Source organism: Biomphalaria glabrata, chromosome 10 (genome assembly GCF_947242115.1).
Source record: "Biomphalaria glabrata chromosome 10, xgBioGlab47.1, whole genome shotgun sequence".
Lineage (NCBI taxonomy): Eukaryota > Metazoa > Mollusca > Gastropoda > Planorbidae > Biomphalaria > Biomphalaria glabrata.
In genome coordinates this window covers 38,602,312-38,619,706 of record NC_074720.1, presented here as the reverse complement: position 1 = coordinate 38,619,706, position 17,395 = coordinate 38,602,312, and the positions used below count along the sequence as shown (strand labels likewise).

The following is a 17,395-nucleotide window of genomic DNA, read 5'->3' as shown; positions in this document are numbered from 1 at the left end:
ATGTATCTATGTATCTATGTATCTATCTATCTATCTATCTATCTATCTATCTATCTATATATATATATATATATATATATATATATATATATATATATATATATATATATATATCTGTCTGTCTGTTTGTTTGTCTGTCTGTCTATCTATCTATCTGTCTGTCTGTCTATTTATCTATCTATTTATCTGTAGGTCTGTCCGTCCGTCTGTCTGTCTGTCTGTCTGTGTCTCATTGTCTGTCTCAGTGTATTATATTCTTTTACATTTCTCTCTTTCCTCTGTGACTGTTAATGTGTATATGTTTATATATATATATATATATATATATATGTGTGTGTGTGTGTATTGTCTTTTCTGTCTATGTTACTTATGTATCATACGAAGAGGAACATACAAATTAACATAAATGTACATAGACCTCTCAAACTAAAACATGTGAGATTATAGACTTATATGTATATATATATATGCCAACATACTCACATATATGACTCTCTCTCTCTTTCTCTCTCTATCTCTCTCTCTATCTGTATAATAATGTTTGTGTCTATATGGAAATATGTTTTTACGTGTATATAAAGGCACATTCCTCGTCCCATATGCTAGGACAAATTTATACAAGTGCTCCTTCTTACAGTGCTATTAGAGCATGGAATGGGTTATCTGAGTCAGCCAGGAAAACCAGTGACTTGGCAGAATTGAGTCATTGATTAGCATGTATGACTAGATTGACATAGGACCTGGGACATAATCATCTTATATGAAGTAACGTCTGTATTTTATAAGATAAGATAAGACATAAAAAAAAATTATGACAGCTCAATATTAAGAAATAGCTTTTGATCGCTTTAGAATGCGCAGATATATGAATCCACTATGACGATACCACGCCAGCAAAATGCTTAAATATTATTGAAAGGCTGAAACCAGTTTTAAAATTAAAATTTTAACATGGCTGAGTGGTAAACCGCTTGGCGGTCTCGGGTAACGGGTTCGAATCCTGGTGAAGACTGGGATTTTTAATTTCGGGATCTTTAGTCCTCTGAGTCCACCTAGCTCTAATGGGTACTTGACATTAGCTGGGGAAACGTAAAAGCAGTTAGTCGTTGTGCTGGCCACATAATACCCTCGTTAACCGTGGGCCACAGAAACAGTTGACCCATCCTCTGCCCCATAGATCGCAAAGTCTGAAAGGGGAAACTTGACTTACTTGAATGGTCCTCCACACATACAAGTGTAACATAGACAAATAGTGAAAACGATTATATATTTTTATATTTTTTTAGACAAACTTAACTCTTACCCTCCTAACTGACGATACCAACGTTGATGCCACCAGAATGTGATAAATAATTACGGAGAGAAATAGTTAAAATTCAAGAGTTCTACTAATGTATCAAACTTTGTGTGTGTGTGTGCGTGCTCTTCCAATCTTAATATTGATGGAGAGAAGAAAGATCATGTTTGTATATATATTCAAATCCTTCCTCTTTGACAGCTTGCTAATTCTTCTTGGGCTAATCTTGAAACCTGGACACGGATATCGAAAATGGCTCTAACAATTTACTTAGAAATTTGACAGTTTATGCATATCTGGGGGGGAGGGGGGGGGAATAGCTAGTTGGCCACACAGGGAAAACTCAGCTTTGACCGTCATAATTTTTTTCAAAATAAAATCATCTTAAAATTAAATTTAATCTTTACTCTTTGTTTTCCTCAGAAGTAAGCGTAACAATAATAAAGATAATAATAATAATATGAAAATGTTAGCTTGCAGATTAGGCGATTAAGCCTTTAGATTTAGACTTAGAAGACGATGCGCAAAATGTTCCTGAACATTAATTTATTACACTCTTGAATCAATAAAACCTTACATTTGGAAATTTCCGAACGCAATAGTCATTTCAAGAGCGCGATAGTCCTTTCAAAACCGATGTAGGATCTAGACCTAGATGTGGTCTCCAGCCAAATTTACTTTTATTTATTTTTACTTTCAAAATTATAACAGTCAAACTAGAGTTTTCCCAAAGTAATTCTTTTCTCTGCCATATACATCAACTGTCAAATTTCTAGGAAAATCGTTAGAGCCGTTTTTTAGATCCGCCAACCCTCAGTGACTTGAATAGTGGTATAGTGAAAAGTTAAACGAGCCCTAGCTAAAATCTTGCGGCTTGAAACGTTAATTAGAACATATGGATGCTGCCTGACCGCCGGTTTTTTTTTTTCTGGGATCACTTTTGTCCTGAGTAGGAATCCCCCGTCTGTCATCACACCCCAGACGTCCTGCTGGACGTTTTGACTAGGACGTAATCATCTTCATTTCTTAAGGAACGTCTGAAATTTTACACGTCAATGAATCAGCTAGAAGGACGTCACTTAATGTCACTGAATGTCACTGAAGGTCACTGAATGTCATGTCGGAAGAAGGTTATTACCTGCTGGCAGACGACATGATGTGACACTGAATTGGGTCACGCTTGGTATTCCTGGACTTAAGTCTCTCTACAGTTCATTTTTAAAATGACACTAACCAAAACAACATACGCTGCCTGGCTGAAATTTAAAAAAAAATGTCATACTTCTGCGATTCGACCACGTGATGTGTCTCGTGACAATTGTGCCGGAAATGTCCATGGGCCCCAGACGTAAAGTGGGAATCACTGCCACACACACAATTTTTAAACTTTTAATTTCAAGGAGCAAGTTATCTCTTTTTTAAATATTACAAGGAGGTAATTCCTTTCTAATGTAGTATTTAAATCGTGCATAAATCCTATTTGAGTCATTTAAATTTCATGTTTATTATGAGATTCAAACATGAGCATTCCAGAAATGGAGTCAAGGTCCTGCCCAAAACATGAGCAGACCACTTTATCTACGTAATTAATTCCACGTTCGGACAAAATTGTTCATGGTATCGTTGATTAGGAGAGAAAGAGAGATACAAAGCCATTTTTAGCACATACAAAGCCATCGCCAACACACAAGATCTAAGCGTGTTTACGTATCTTCACCAAGAGAATGCGTTCTCTTCACTACCAGGAAGGAAAGTCAAGACCTGTTTCATTCTTCAGTGACGAATTCTGTCTAAATTGTACAGGGGCGGCATCCCTGGTACGTTAATAGGAAGGTCATGTCGCTGAATCACCGGCCCTTATCGATTACACGATCATGGTGATAAGAGATTTACTGCAAGGCAGCCGGGAACACGGGGACCAGTATCAAGTGTCCAAGAAGAGGCTGGTGCGGTTGGGTCAATGAGGTCACACCAGGACTGGCACTCTATGTGTAAGCCGTCAAAAGGAGTTACACATCAAAAACCACAAGACCATAATCCTAACCGTACAGTCCACAATTACTTTTGTTTCTTGACTGAAAAGTCATAATGCAGTTATATAGACTATAGATCTGGGTCAGTGGTGTCATTGATATATAGATCTACCATGTAGATGCAAGAAATCTTTACGTTTCTGAAGCCCAAATTGTCGCGAGTAATCGCATCGAGCATAAATAGTAGAACCCATTGGCTCTATCTCTACTAGCCTAGCTCTAAGTCTCGAGTACAATACTTGGTGTAGTCACGAATGTATAGTTATAATTGTTAAACTACTCATGTTATTTCTAGTCATGAATCATCAGTGAAGCAAATTGGTGCTATCGGCGCTATATGAATTTTACCTATTTGTTGATTTAGATCTAGATACATGCTACAGAAAGGTTTTTTATTTTAATTCATTGCGTATATTTCGGTCCTAATTTTTTGTTTTTCTATTTCATTTGGGGGGGGGGGCACCCTATTCAATTCTCCTAGGGCCTCCAATTACCAAAGGTCGGCCCAGCGCAGTAATATCTTAATAAGCCATTAATGCCTAATGTAGCAGGAAAGACTCAACCATTTGTTTTTTAGTTCAGGGAACACGTGAGACTTTATCTTAGAATTAGATTCTCCACCGTCCTTCGGCGCCTTGGCCTGCAGGCTGTCCTCATAGAAATCGGTCTTCAGCAATGTTTGCAGCCCTGATATCCTCCAAGTGCAGCCCCCTGTTATACGAAGACTCCCCCTTTTTGTGTGGAAACTGTATGTACAAAGTAAAGTTCCCTCTTTCAGACCTTATGGATAGATGATTTAAAGGTCATCTATTTCTGTGACCTACGGTTAGCGAGGGTGTCATGTGACCAGCACAACGGCCAACGGCCTTTACTTTTCCCCAACTAATGTCAGGTACCTATTAAAGCTGGGTGGACTCAGAGGCATCCAAAGATCCCGAAATTTAAAAATTCCAGGATTCGAACCCGGGACCTCTGGTTCAGAAGCCAAGCGCTTTACCGCTCAGCCTCCTGAAACAGTATGTATTCTTACTTCTGCTCCTCATCCGTCCGCATGGATTCGTTGAACGAGTTCTATGACCTGACGATGATACATTTTTCCACATTTTGGTTATGGAAAGACAAGATGCAGATTATTATCTCTGATGCCTGCGGTGGAACGTCTAATCTAATTATTTCCTGATTGGAAATTGTTTTTGAAATTTGTAATTTAATTTTGTCTCACGAGAAGTGTTCCGCAATAACCAAAAGGTTCTTTGAAAACCAGTGTCCTGTAATGCGGCTGTAATCTGCACACAACTTTGCGGCACTATTCCAGTTCTGCTTAGTGATGGGCAGAATGTCATGATTCTCCAAGTATCTTCTGCCCTTGACGAAATGGTTCAGAAATGCAGGAAAAGAAACACACAAATGATCCTCTCCAGATGTAGTACACGCTTCACTGGTTGGAAGTCGCGGGGTTGGTTTGAAAAAAAAAAGATGCAGTAGCTTAATCCTTTTAATTTTTTTTGTTTTTTTTTTTCAAATTGGTGCGGAGTATCTAATTGAGAGAGAATCCGCTAATTTGACAATGTAAACGCTTAAAGTAAAAGTCCTATCTAATTGGAATTGGTTCTTCAATTTAGGTAACCACTCCACATTTTATTAGCACGCTCGCTCTTGATTAAAAATGTTTTTGCCACTATGATTTTGAAATTTAAAAAATTGTATCTGTAGTACTCATTTTCCTATTCGTATTAAGTGATACTATTTCTCTTGACTGTTACTCAGCAGTTGACCTTCACCTTTTAGGACAGACGACATGGCGGAAGAGGAATTCGACTTCTTCAAGCCCCACCCTCACCCCACCAAGCCCAGGGTGAAGAGCTCCTTCTTCGAGATGGTGCCTGACGCTTTTGATGACAAGAGCCTCAATTTCACGGGAGATCATCGCAGGGTGAAGAAGAAGGTGAGTGATGTTCCTTTGCATTCGCATCTGCGATCTAAGCGAGAGTGAGCCTTGGGGGGAGAGAGAGAGTGAGCCTTGGGGGGAGAGAGAGAAAGAGAGTGAGAGAGAGAGTGAGCCTTGAGGGGGAGAGAGAGAGAGAAACAAAATGAAAGGGGTATTTGCAAATTATTTCAATTTTAGGAATCATTTCTTTCGAAATGGAGTCTTGTAGCCATAAAATATTATGTGCCAAGTTAAACTTTGTAAGATAAGGCAGCGTTTAAGAAAAGGCAGCGTTTAAGATAAGACAGCGTTTATGATAAGGCAGCGTTTAAGATAAGTCAGTGTTTAAGATAAGGCAGCGTTTAAGATAAGACATCGTTTAAAATAAGGCAGCGTTTAAGATAAGGCAGCGTTTAAGATAAGACAAGGTTTAAGATAAGTCAGTGTTTAAGATAAGGCAGCGTTTAAGATAAGGCAGTGTTTAAGATAAGGCAGCGTTTACGATAAGACAGTGTTTAAGATAAGGCAGTGTTTAAGATAAGGCAGCGTTTAAGATAAGACAGTATTTAAGATAAGACAGTGTTTAAGATAAAGCAGTGTTTAATGTCTTACACAGAAAGAAATGCAGTCACTGTTCAAATTTGCACTTGCAAATTGTTTTATTGAGTTATAGTGCATTAGTTATAGTAGTTATTTGTTTGAGCTTCATAAAAAAAAGTTATACATCGAATGACTCACTAGAGTTGTATTTGACAGTCGACCTAAAAGTCCTAACCTAACCTAAAAGTTTGCTGTTTTGGTTGTTATTGAAGCTCTAGACGTTACTCATGTTCCTCTTCCAAAAACAATTTGTCAAGCCTTCAAATGGCTAGAAAAAAGCCGAATCTTTAATTTCTGATCGTCTTTGAATTCTTTAGTTCCTAATTAGAAAACAAAATGTTGCCTGATTGGGTTTCTTTTTTTTTTTTTTAGATATTTATTTGTATCTGTGACACGCAATTATTTTACTGAAAGAAGAGAAATCATAAACAAATAGTTCTGCGTACATTATCAGATTTCTGAGTGGTAAACTGGTCGGCTTCTGATCGGAGGGTATCTGCCCAATAGGTCGCAAAGTCTGAAAGGGATACTTTTAAAAATATGTATCTACAGACATTATTGGTGACTTATTTAGGTTTCTACCAAATATCTATTTATAAAACACCAAATCATATTATCAGTATGGTAAACTGAAAATTTATTTTTTTTTATTATATACAAAATGTAGTTGCATCCCTCACATTAATTTAATTCCCTTTTTTAAAATTCTAACATTTAGCATTTTTTCCCCTTCTCTGTCTCTGTGTGTGTGTGTGTGTCTCTCTCTCTCTCTGTTTGTCTCTCTCTCTTTCTCTATCTGTCTCTCTCTCTGTCTTTCTCTCCATGTCTTTCTCTGTCTCTTTCTCTCTCTCTCTCTCTGTCTCTCTCTCATACACATACACACATACAAATCTATAAAAACACATTTATTTTAAGGCTCCGGTGGTTTATATCGATCTCTTTATACACACATGCGCGTATTCGATTACTCATATAGTCGCGACGTGTTTCCGGACATCTTCGTGACATCCAGACATCCAAACAGTGACTTGTTGCCGTACCTGAGGGAATACTTACCAAGTACTTAGCACCTGACTCACCTTAAATTGATATCATAACAAGGTTAGATATTGGAAATATTATTCTTTCCTTTTATTCTCAGATCGGACTATTCTATTTAAATATCTAGCAGACGTGAACTCTGAACTCAATGACTTCACGTCTGCTCTTCGTCGTGATAAAAAAAAATGTGGGTCTGACTTAACACACTTTATAATGCATTGATTGGAGGTGGGGGAAAGCATAGATGCAGGGCCGAATTTGAGTTAGTTGAGGTTATGAAGGCACTTACCCTCTTTTACGGACTTCATGCAGAAATCTTGTATTAATAGTTATGATCTATTAAAGCAGGTTTACACTGTAATATATTTTTCCATTTTTTAAATGTACTATGCATAGCTCTATTTTTATTTGTACTTTGTGGAGACACCTCTGTGTTGATTTGTAGCTCCAGACAGCTAGTTCTTTTAAACCAGTTTAGTAAATTCTTAATGTAGAACTTCAAATAGACCTAAACAGACTTCTTTTTAAACAAACTTGAATATAACTTTTATTTATTAATATACCCAGTAATCAACATTAAATATAGATGTATGTAGATAGAAACACAAGTTAAGATGAAACTTTAGACAAAATCTAACAAAATCGCACGTCATTATGTCAGACTTCCTTCTGTCACATGTGTCCTTCTGTCACACGCCCTCCTGTAACACGCCCTTTTGTCTCACGTCCTTGTGTTAACGCCCTTCTTTCACACCTCCTTTGTCATTATGTCACACGAGAATCTGTCACAAGTCCTTCTGTCACACGCCACTCTGTCACACGCCCTTCTGTCAGACGTCCTTCTCTCACATGCCACTCTGTCACACGTCTTTCTGTCATACGTCATTTTGTCACACGCCACTCTGTCATACGCCCTTCTCTCACATGCCATTCTGTCATACGCCCTTCTCTCACATGCCATTCTGTCACACGTCTCTCTGTCATACGCCATTTTGTCACACGCCACTCTGTCATACGCCCTTCTCTCACATGCCATTCTGTCATACGCCATTCTGTCACACGCCACTCTGTCATACGCCCTTCTCTCACATGCCATTCTGTCACACGTCTCTCTGTCATACGCCATTCTGTCACACGCCACTCTGTCATACGCCCTTCTCTCACATGCCATTCTGTCACACGTCTTTCTGTCACACGTCTTTCTGTCACACGTCTCTCTGTCACATGTCTCTCTATCACACGTCTCGCTGTCACACGTCTCTCTGTCACACGTCTTTCTGTCACACGCCTCTAGCTTGTTCTCCTCTTCTTTAACTGAACTCAACTGCGACAGACCACCTCATGGTAGCATCCGAATGTATTCAGCCTACACAAACAAACAATCTGTCCACCTTCACTCATGGTTACATCAGAAACACGCACATACACTTCATAACATCCTCCCCTTCGAGGCTGAGGCTCTGGAAGGCTCACTATCTGCTGTGCAACAAGCCATGTTACTAAATCTAGATGTGGAAAAAAATCACACATTTTGGTTGTCAAGTAAGCGTAACACTTAAAAGATACCATTGTGGCTTTTAGTAAAATAAAAATAAAAATACCTGGCTCCAGTGTTTCAGAAACTATACCTGTCCTAGGTGTTCAACATACATACCTGGCATGGTGTCGAGATTTTTAAAAAAATTTTTTGGATTACAGATAAATTACATAGACCAGTTTAAGTTGGCATTCTTTCCTTAACTGTGTGTATCAGTACCTGGCAGGACGCTGGCATGTAAAGTCTCGGAAGCTTTGGAAGTCGTATCGCGAAATACCTGGACTTCACGAGGCATTTAGTTGAGGGTTATTAATGAACCAATTGATTAGCACTCGTTGAACCAAGGTGCTGATTACCAACGAGTTGATAAAAAATAAATGTTTTGATAAGCATTTCAGCGTTTCATAAAAAAAATTAGTATCAACGTGTTGATAAAAAATGTGTTGAAAAAAAATCAATGCGTTAAAAAAAAAAACGTGCTGAAAAGAAAATCAATTTTTAACAAAGCTGATATCAACTCACTTTGTCTGTTTGTCTGGTAAAAAGTGTATACATGTTATTTCTCCCACACCAATTCTCGGATCAAATTGAAACTTCGCACGCTTATTCATTGACAAAGACAAGACATGAATTAATTTAAAAAAAAGTAACCAATGAGACAATTACCAGTAATTTAGTTCAACAGCAACAAGGGTAACTAATACTTCAGTATTCGCATATATGGCTAAATTTGTTGAGTTTAGTCCCCTTAAATAATTGTTAACGCTATTTCTCCCTCACACACTCTCCAATGAAGCTGATACTTTAGTATTCAGTATTTATCTAACAAAACATTAATCAATTAACAAAAAAAAAAAACTCAATTCGTCAATTAATTATTGGTAATTAATCATTTTGTTTGATCTCGATTAAGGGAAATAACTTGTACATCATTGGTAGATATAGTTTTAAGGACGGAGTTCTTCCCCTTTAGATAAACTTTGTATTTTTAAATAAAGGATTTTTATATCTTTCTTGTGGTATAAAATAATTGACATGTTGCATCTGCTTCTGCCTGTACTACTCCCATTAAATCATTGTCTGGTACTTATAGAGCAAATTTTATTGGCAAAGTTGTGGAGGCTGTCCAGACCTGAGCAGGCTATTGTAGCGCGGTGCAGGACAGGCCACCGTCCTGTTGGCTCATATTTCTCAAGGCTATGGCCAAATTTTCGATTCACGGTGATGCTTGCAGAGACCTCGTCGCGAATGAAGAGATAAGAAACAGGATTGATGCTCGCAAAGACCTTCCTTCGGGGAACAGTACCAGGAAGAAGAAGAAGAGGAAGACCGAGAAAGCGATGAGAAGACAACATCAGATAATGGACAGTCCTGTCAGTGAAAGAGGTTCTGTCCAGGGCAAGGGACAGGGAGTGATGAAGAAAGATGGTTGACAGATCTTTTGTGGTGCCCCAACGGTCCATCAGACTAAGGGATAGGTGAAGGTGTGAATGTGATTTAACAGCTGTCCAGATTGAGTTTTTCTCTAACATCTCCTGCAAGGCATTTAACTCTCCATACAATAAGTATGCTTTACTTGCCGAGACTTAGGTCCTCCCGCGTCATTTGGTGAGAGATCTCTCAATAGAGGTCATAGGCGACTTTCACAGCCTTTTCCCATCTGATGCCCATGGAATTTAGAGGTCTTTTAACTCTTTCTCTCCGAAATGACGATGCCAACGTTGATTTGACTCCCATTAAACTAAATTGATTTTTGGATTTATAAACTTTAATTTGTGTTGTGTAAGAAGAACATGCATTCTCCTGTAATTCGATACCAAATATAACATTTTCTGATAACAAACAAAAAAGTTATTGAAGCGTGATCATAACAGGATAGGGAAATACAAATGAGCAAAACGAATAATACAATCGGAATGAGAAAAAAAAAATTACGGAGAGAAAAGAGTTAAGATGGTGTGATCCATGTTAGACATGGGCTGTCCTGCTTTCGCTTTCCTCTATTCGGCCTGCATGTCATGGATGACTTTGTTAAGCGTGTTTCGTCTTGTCTAAGGATCTTTCTCGGCCAATTGCTATATGTGCTTTATGTTCATGATTTATTTAGGTGAGGTGGCTGAGTGGTAAAGCGTTTGGCTTACGAACCGGCGGTGTCGGGTTCGAATCTTGGTGAAGACTGGGATTTTTAATTTCGGGGATGTTTAGGGCGCCTCTGAGTTCACCCGGCTCTAATGGATACCTGACATTAGTTTGGTAAAAAGAAAGACAGTTGGTAATTGTGCTGGCCTCTTGACACCCTCGTTAACCGTTGACCTCAAAAACCAGATGACCTTTACATCATCGCAAGGTCTGAAAGGGGGAACATTTTCTTGATTTATACCTAGTATTCAGCTGTCCAGATTTAGCGTACTAACGTTTATTGCCTTTTCAGTGATTCTCAAACATCTTGAGTTAGGGTTGTTAAAAGTTTGGTATGATTATTTTCAGGTAGAAGAAGAATCCAAAGCTCTAGAGACAGTACCGGAACCTGCGTCTGCTGAGCCTGAAGTTGAGATGGCCGAGCCTGTCCAGGAGACCATCTACCCACATGACGTCGCTATTGTGTCTGCTGAGCCCTGGGTGGCCGGTGATAGGGTAAGTCTACTCCTTCATGTTACTTTTTAAGACATCACACTTAACTCCATTAAAATCAACAGCACGAATAATTTTTTATCAACACAGTTATCATCAGACTTATTAACAAAATCAGCTGCAAACATATCAATATGAATACAATAATCTACATACGTATCAACATCAATAGGAATACAATAATCTACATACGTATCAACATCAATAAGAAACAATAATTTACATACATATCAACATCAATAAGAAAAAATAATCTACATACGTATCAACATCAATAGGAACACAATAATCTACATACGTATCAACATCAATAAGAAACAATAATCTACATACGTTTCAACAGCAATAAGAAACAATAATCTACATACGTATCAACATCAATAGGAATACAATAATCTACATACGTATCAACATCAATAGGAATACAATAATCTACATACCTATCAGCAGACTTATCATCAAAGTTAGCCCTACACGTATATGATTCTTATCGTCGGACTTTCTTCCTTTATCTCCATCTATCTACCCTCGAATGTCCACACATTTTATTATTCCCCCTAAATCTCAAAATAATGCACATTTCTTATTCCATAAGCTAGGACAAATTTGTACAAGTTCCCGTGCTATTAAAGAATGAAATGGGTCGCCTGAATCAACCAGGAAAACCAACGACTTTGCAGAGTTTAGAACCCTGATTAACATGTATGCCTGGATTGACACAGGGACACGCGTAGGACGTAATCATCTTTTTTTTTTTGAACTAACGTCTGTAATTTATAAGATAAGAAAATGTTCATTATGATCCTTTGATTTGCGAGGAAGATCATAAACCCCCAAACCCCCTTTAATCTCATCGGAATATGGTAGCAAAGAAATGTAGCTTCACCACTGCAGAGAGTTAGGAAACCTTTTACTCCGACAATCCAGCTTCGCATCTGCTAAAAGTAGTTACCTACCGTTTCTGGCTGTGCTTGTACAAGCTAGAGCCATCATTATATTAAATGTAGGGCCGGACATACTATAGTTCTATTAGAATAGCCGCCCAAAGCTTCACACTCAAAAAAAAAAAAAAGGGGGGGGGAGCTTCCACTAGCTAGAATACTGTAAAAACTTTTAAAATATGCATAGTAAATATTTTAAAAAAAGAAGGAAAATGAGATTAAATAGACAATCACATAAAATAAAGACGTTAATTCAAAAAAAAAGATGAAAATTACGTCCTACGTGTCAATCTAGTCTTGCAGACGTATCTTCTAAGTCATTGGTTTTCCTGGCTGAATCAGGCTACTGATTAATACGCAACCTATAAAAAATATTTAGAGACACAAAAAGGCACATTTCTGAATTCATTCGCTGGGAAAAATTCCTATAAGATCTCTTTCCTCCCTAGTGCCATTACAGCATGGAACGGATTGCCAGAATCACCTTTAATGGCAGTAGGGAGATATAGGCGTTTGGAAAGAGTATCCTATAAATGGAATTGGGAGGGTATACTGCCGCGTGTACTTCTTTGTTACCACCCTAGCATTAATAAATTTCATTAAAGTCGTCGGAAAAGAAGGTTAGGGACTTGTACAAATTTTAAACACACAGAAAAAAACAACTGCCATGGGCTTCCACTTACTTAAATCCGGCCTTGCTTATATTACCATTACAACTCGGGCTTAACAAAGTTTAAGTTAACACTTAGAACGTAAGCCTTTTTTTTCTTCCTACATATCCATCATTGCTATCACTTTTCTAACAAATGTGCAGTTACCTGCTCTTGACTTAAAAAAAAAAGAATTGAAGAATAAAACGTCATGGAATTTCCCGTGATAAAGATCCTGAGTTATCGCCCAAATTTAAAGGTCAAGACAGCTGTCTAGACACATCTGGAAACCCTCCGCTGTCTTCATTATTGTATGTTTTTTTTTTTCTCTAATTAACAATACGTTAAATAAAAGGATTGTATACATTTCTTGAAGCCTTGTCGATTTTTGAGAATGCTGAACGTTTTTGACCTAAGATCTTTCTTTCTAAAGTGATGCTTTGATGAGCCAATGTCCAAATTATGCTGGAGCAGAGGTTCTCAAACTTTTTGACCCGGGGACCCCTTAATATTGTCAAAACTTGCCAACAGACCCTTAATGAAAAAGCTACATAAATGCAAACTATATAAGTAAAATTTTTTTTTTTAAATTGTTAAAGGAGTGTTTATTATATAATCTCAATAAACACTCCTTCAACATAATGTTGTTGTTGTTTTTTTAATTTCAAGAAACTAACTGACTTGGATGAGGTTCATGAGATTGTATTTACGACCGGATCAAGGTGCACAAACTTCTAGTCGGTTTCTTTTCTTTGTGATGAGGTTTATTACTGCAATGAATTCACGTTGTACCGAACAAGTAGAAGGCAATTTCTTTACAATGACTCGTATAATGCATAATTTGTGATGCCCTTGATCAAATAATGATTTCAGTTCCTGGTGGTTATTGCAAGTATGTTTACGCTAAAAAAAAAGGTTCAACACCCGGTTGGGTATATTCAAGTGAAGAATGTCTTTAAATCTTCTATTTAGGTCGTCATAAAATGGTGCATAGTAGGCACATTAAACTGATAAATAGTACTCAAGTTATCAGATCTGTTTAACTGTCTTTTAATTTTAACTGTTTACAATTTTTATGTTTCTGTGGACCCTTTCGATCATCTCGAGGACCCCTGCACCTCCTTAGGCCCCCTTTTGAGAATGACTGTTTGAAATATTTATGCAGATGAAGAATTAACGAAAATCCTCTTTACGAAATAAAAAACTTTAAATTCATCAATTAGGAATCACTAAAAGATTGAACACACAATAAACACATAATTCTAACTTAATTTCATGAATATATTAATAAATAACTAAACTTTACATGAAGCTTACAATTTTTTAACTGATGGACCCCGATATTATAAAATCTAGACTTTTTGTTTTTCGAAACAGGACGCACAATTATCTCCCCTTACACGTTTAAACTTATTTTTAGATTCGAAACCTTTTAGACTCCTAATGTATAAATTAACTTCCTGTGTACACTTCTCTTGGGACTATCACTCGTAATCCACGTGGCACTAGCGTACACCACGCATATTGAATGCATATGTCCAACTAAGAACAGGACACACACCTCTATTAAATTTCCATCTGAACAAAATAAACTCCACACAACTCCCCCTTTGCAGACATTGCGCCTACCCTTATGAAACCGTAAACCATATCCTCTTTAAATGCCCCTTCCTAACCCTCCTTAGGCAGACCCTAATTCCACTCCAGCCCAACATAACCAACACCCTGTACGGCAGTGCTGAACAACTGAAGAAAACAGCACACTTTTTTTCCTTGGCACAGTCTGCAAAAGAGCTCACAGCTCAGCAGCAATAAAGCTGGCTAGAAGAAGAAGAAGAAGAATGCATATGTAGACTGCGTAAAATACTTTAAATAGAATTGACAGCAGACGACATGTTTTATGTACATTGTTTTGGTTTCTAAAGATTTGTTTAATTTGGTGCATCCGTCTACACGCCCTCTGGTATTGAGACTCTCACAATAGCCATGTAGACTTGTCATATTGTAAAAGGTTAAATGGTGTAACGTTGCAGAATGCGAATGTCGTGTAATGCTAAGTTCTTGCTTCCTGAAGTACTCTTGACACGTGACAAGACAAATACTATAAACTGACTTAAGTCCGTTTCAGCAGACAAATATAAAGTTTATTTTACTACAATAGTAATAATACTGCACTCGTTGTTAGTGCTACAAGTCAAGAAATAATAAACAATCCTATCCGCATAACAGCGGTATCAAAAATATCCATTACGTTAATTACAAATCACGTCCGCATCTCAGCGGGTAACACTGTGCAGAAATATAGATCAACTAATACATGTCTCAAAAGAACACTGGCAACTACTGCCCACAAGTTACTTTCTAACTGAAATTACTACAGACTTTTCTAAGTCACTACTGTCCGTTGCGGACTAAAATATACTTGACCACCCTGTCCAAAGAATACCACTTGACTGACTTGACTGAACTCAAAGTCAACTTTATTCATTCTACTTCCTGTTTTCTACATCAGGAATTCCACGTGTCTTTTAACCTCTTAACATGACGTGAACATTAGATCATGCAATGTCAACTGAGACTGTGACAGACATGTCCTATTGAATGAGACTGTGACAGACATGTCCTATTGAATGAGACTGTGACAGACATGCCCTATTGAATGAGACTGTGACAGACATGTCCTATTGAATGAGACTGTGACAGACATGTCCTATTGAATGAGACTGTGACAGACATGTCCTATTGAATGAGACTGTGACAGACATGTCCTATTGAATGAGACTGTGACAGACATGTCCTATTGAATGAGACTGTGACATACATGTCCTATTGAATGAGACTGTGACATACATTTCCTATTGAATGAGACTGTGACAGACATGTCCTATTGAATGAGACTGTGACAGACATGTCCTATTGAATGAGACTGTGACAGACATGTCCTATTGAATGAGACTGTGACAGACATGTCCTATTGAATGAGGCTGTGACAGACATGTCCTATTGAATGAGACTGTGACAGACATGTCCTATTGAATGAGGCTGTGACAGACATGTCCTATTGAATGAGACTGTGACAGACATGTCCTATTGAATGAGACTGTGACATACATGTCCTATTGAATGAGACTGTGACAGACATGTCCTATTGAATCAGACTGTGATAGACATGTCCTATTGAATGAGACTGTGACAGACATGTCCTATTGAATCAGACTGTGATAGACATGTCCTATTGAATGAGACTGTGACAGACATGTCCTATTGAATGAGACTGTGACATACATGTCCTATTGAATGAGACTGTGACATACATGTCCTATTGAATGAGACTGTGACAGACATGTCCTATTGAATCAGACTGTGATAGACATGTCCTATTGAATGAGACTGTGACAGACATGTCCTATTGAATGAGACTGTGACAGACATGTCCTATTGGATGAGACTGTGACAGACATGTCCTATTGAATGAGACTGTAATAGTAACGTATATTATCGATGCTATTGCTCATCTGCTCTTACAATGTTAAAATGTATTGTTATGTGCAATACACACTCGTAAAACAATTTTACTCACGGATAATAAAAGATGATCATTATTATTATTCACCTTCAGCTATCCCTTAGTCTGTTTGACGTTGGAGCACCACACAAGATCTGTCAACCACCTTTCTCCATTCCTCTCTGACTTGGATAGAATTCCATTCCCTGACAGCCCTGTCCATTCTTTGATGTTGTCTTCCCATCGCTTTCTCTGTCTGCATTATTATTAGCTAAGAAATTTAAAAAATTAACTTGTTTTTACAAACTATCCTTTAAGGCCTCTTGATGCCATGTAGTCAGTGTTTTTTGTTTTTTTTAACAAAAATGAAGGATGTAGATTTTAATTTTTGGTTCTATTCAAGTCACATGATTCTGAATCCAATCATGCAAGAAACATTCTGTATGTTAAAAAAACAGGAGCTCAAAATTCTGGCCAAGCTTCTGAGAGTAGTCTTTTTTTTTTGGTGGGGGGGAGGGATTTGAACCTGATGGTTCTTAGTCAATGCCCTTTCTCTTTCATTCACCTGGCCACTTACTTCTGGTCTTAATTCTTCCCTCTCTCTCCCTGATGGCAAAACATACCGGCTTCCTCTCTCTGAATCAAGGTGTACACTTACTTTTACCTGCTTGCAAGGAGGGGAGGCAGAGGCGTGCGCGTGGAGAGTAGAGTAGTGCAAGCAGACGGGGTGAAAGGTTAATTCCCATGTTCAACAAATTAAAAGTGAGCGCTCATTTCCGTTGAGCATACGCGTCATTATGTACGTCCTTGACCTCACCCTGACTGACCCCGGTTTCCATGACATTTCTCGGAAGGTTATTCCAGCATAAAGACTTAGGTTCCGTCTACGAAGCACAAGAAAAAAAATGAAATCACAGGATTACAGGCTGTCTAGAAATACTGCTATTACATTTGTATTTAAACAGTGGTTCTAAAATTGTTTCGTCCGGTTGTCTTTCATCTTTTGAAACTGTCGAGAGACTTAACTCATAGACTCTTGAAACTCTAGGTCATCGAAAGCTTGCCGCCAGCCTGTTTGAACGTCTTGGAGGTGTCCAGGTGAGATTGGTTTCGGTCCAAGCAGATGTCTGTGTATCATATCCTTTGAAGCCCAAGAAGCTTGGGACTAGAGAACAGGCCGGAGGCCGAGCACGCCGTAGACCTCCACCATTTTCCTTCACTAACAGTGCAGGA

General features: G+C 38.0%; 1 protein-coding gene across 4 annotated transcripts in view; it reads left to right on the top strand.

Annotated features, from left to right (window-relative positions):
* LOC106074678 (dihydropyrimidinase-like) overlaps positions 1 to 17,395 on the top strand; it is an 85,293-nt gene that overhangs the window by 1,520 nt on the left and 66,378 nt on the right. For 2 of the 4 annotated variants that reach the window (XM_056043909.1, XM_056043908.1), the window contains exons 3-4: positions 5,098 to 5,275; positions 10,923 to 11,069. In XM_056043909.1, coding sequence (XP_055899884.1) covers positions 5,129 to 5,275; positions 10,923 to 11,069 — 294 coding nt within the window. In that variant the 5' untranslated portion in view covers positions 5,098 to 5,128. Of the gene's footprint in view, positions 1 to 5,097; positions 5,276 to 6,841; positions 6,959 to 10,922; positions 11,070 to 17,395 lie in introns of those variants that run through there. The other 2 variants (XM_056043910.1, XM_056043912.1) reach the window with 2 other exon arrangements.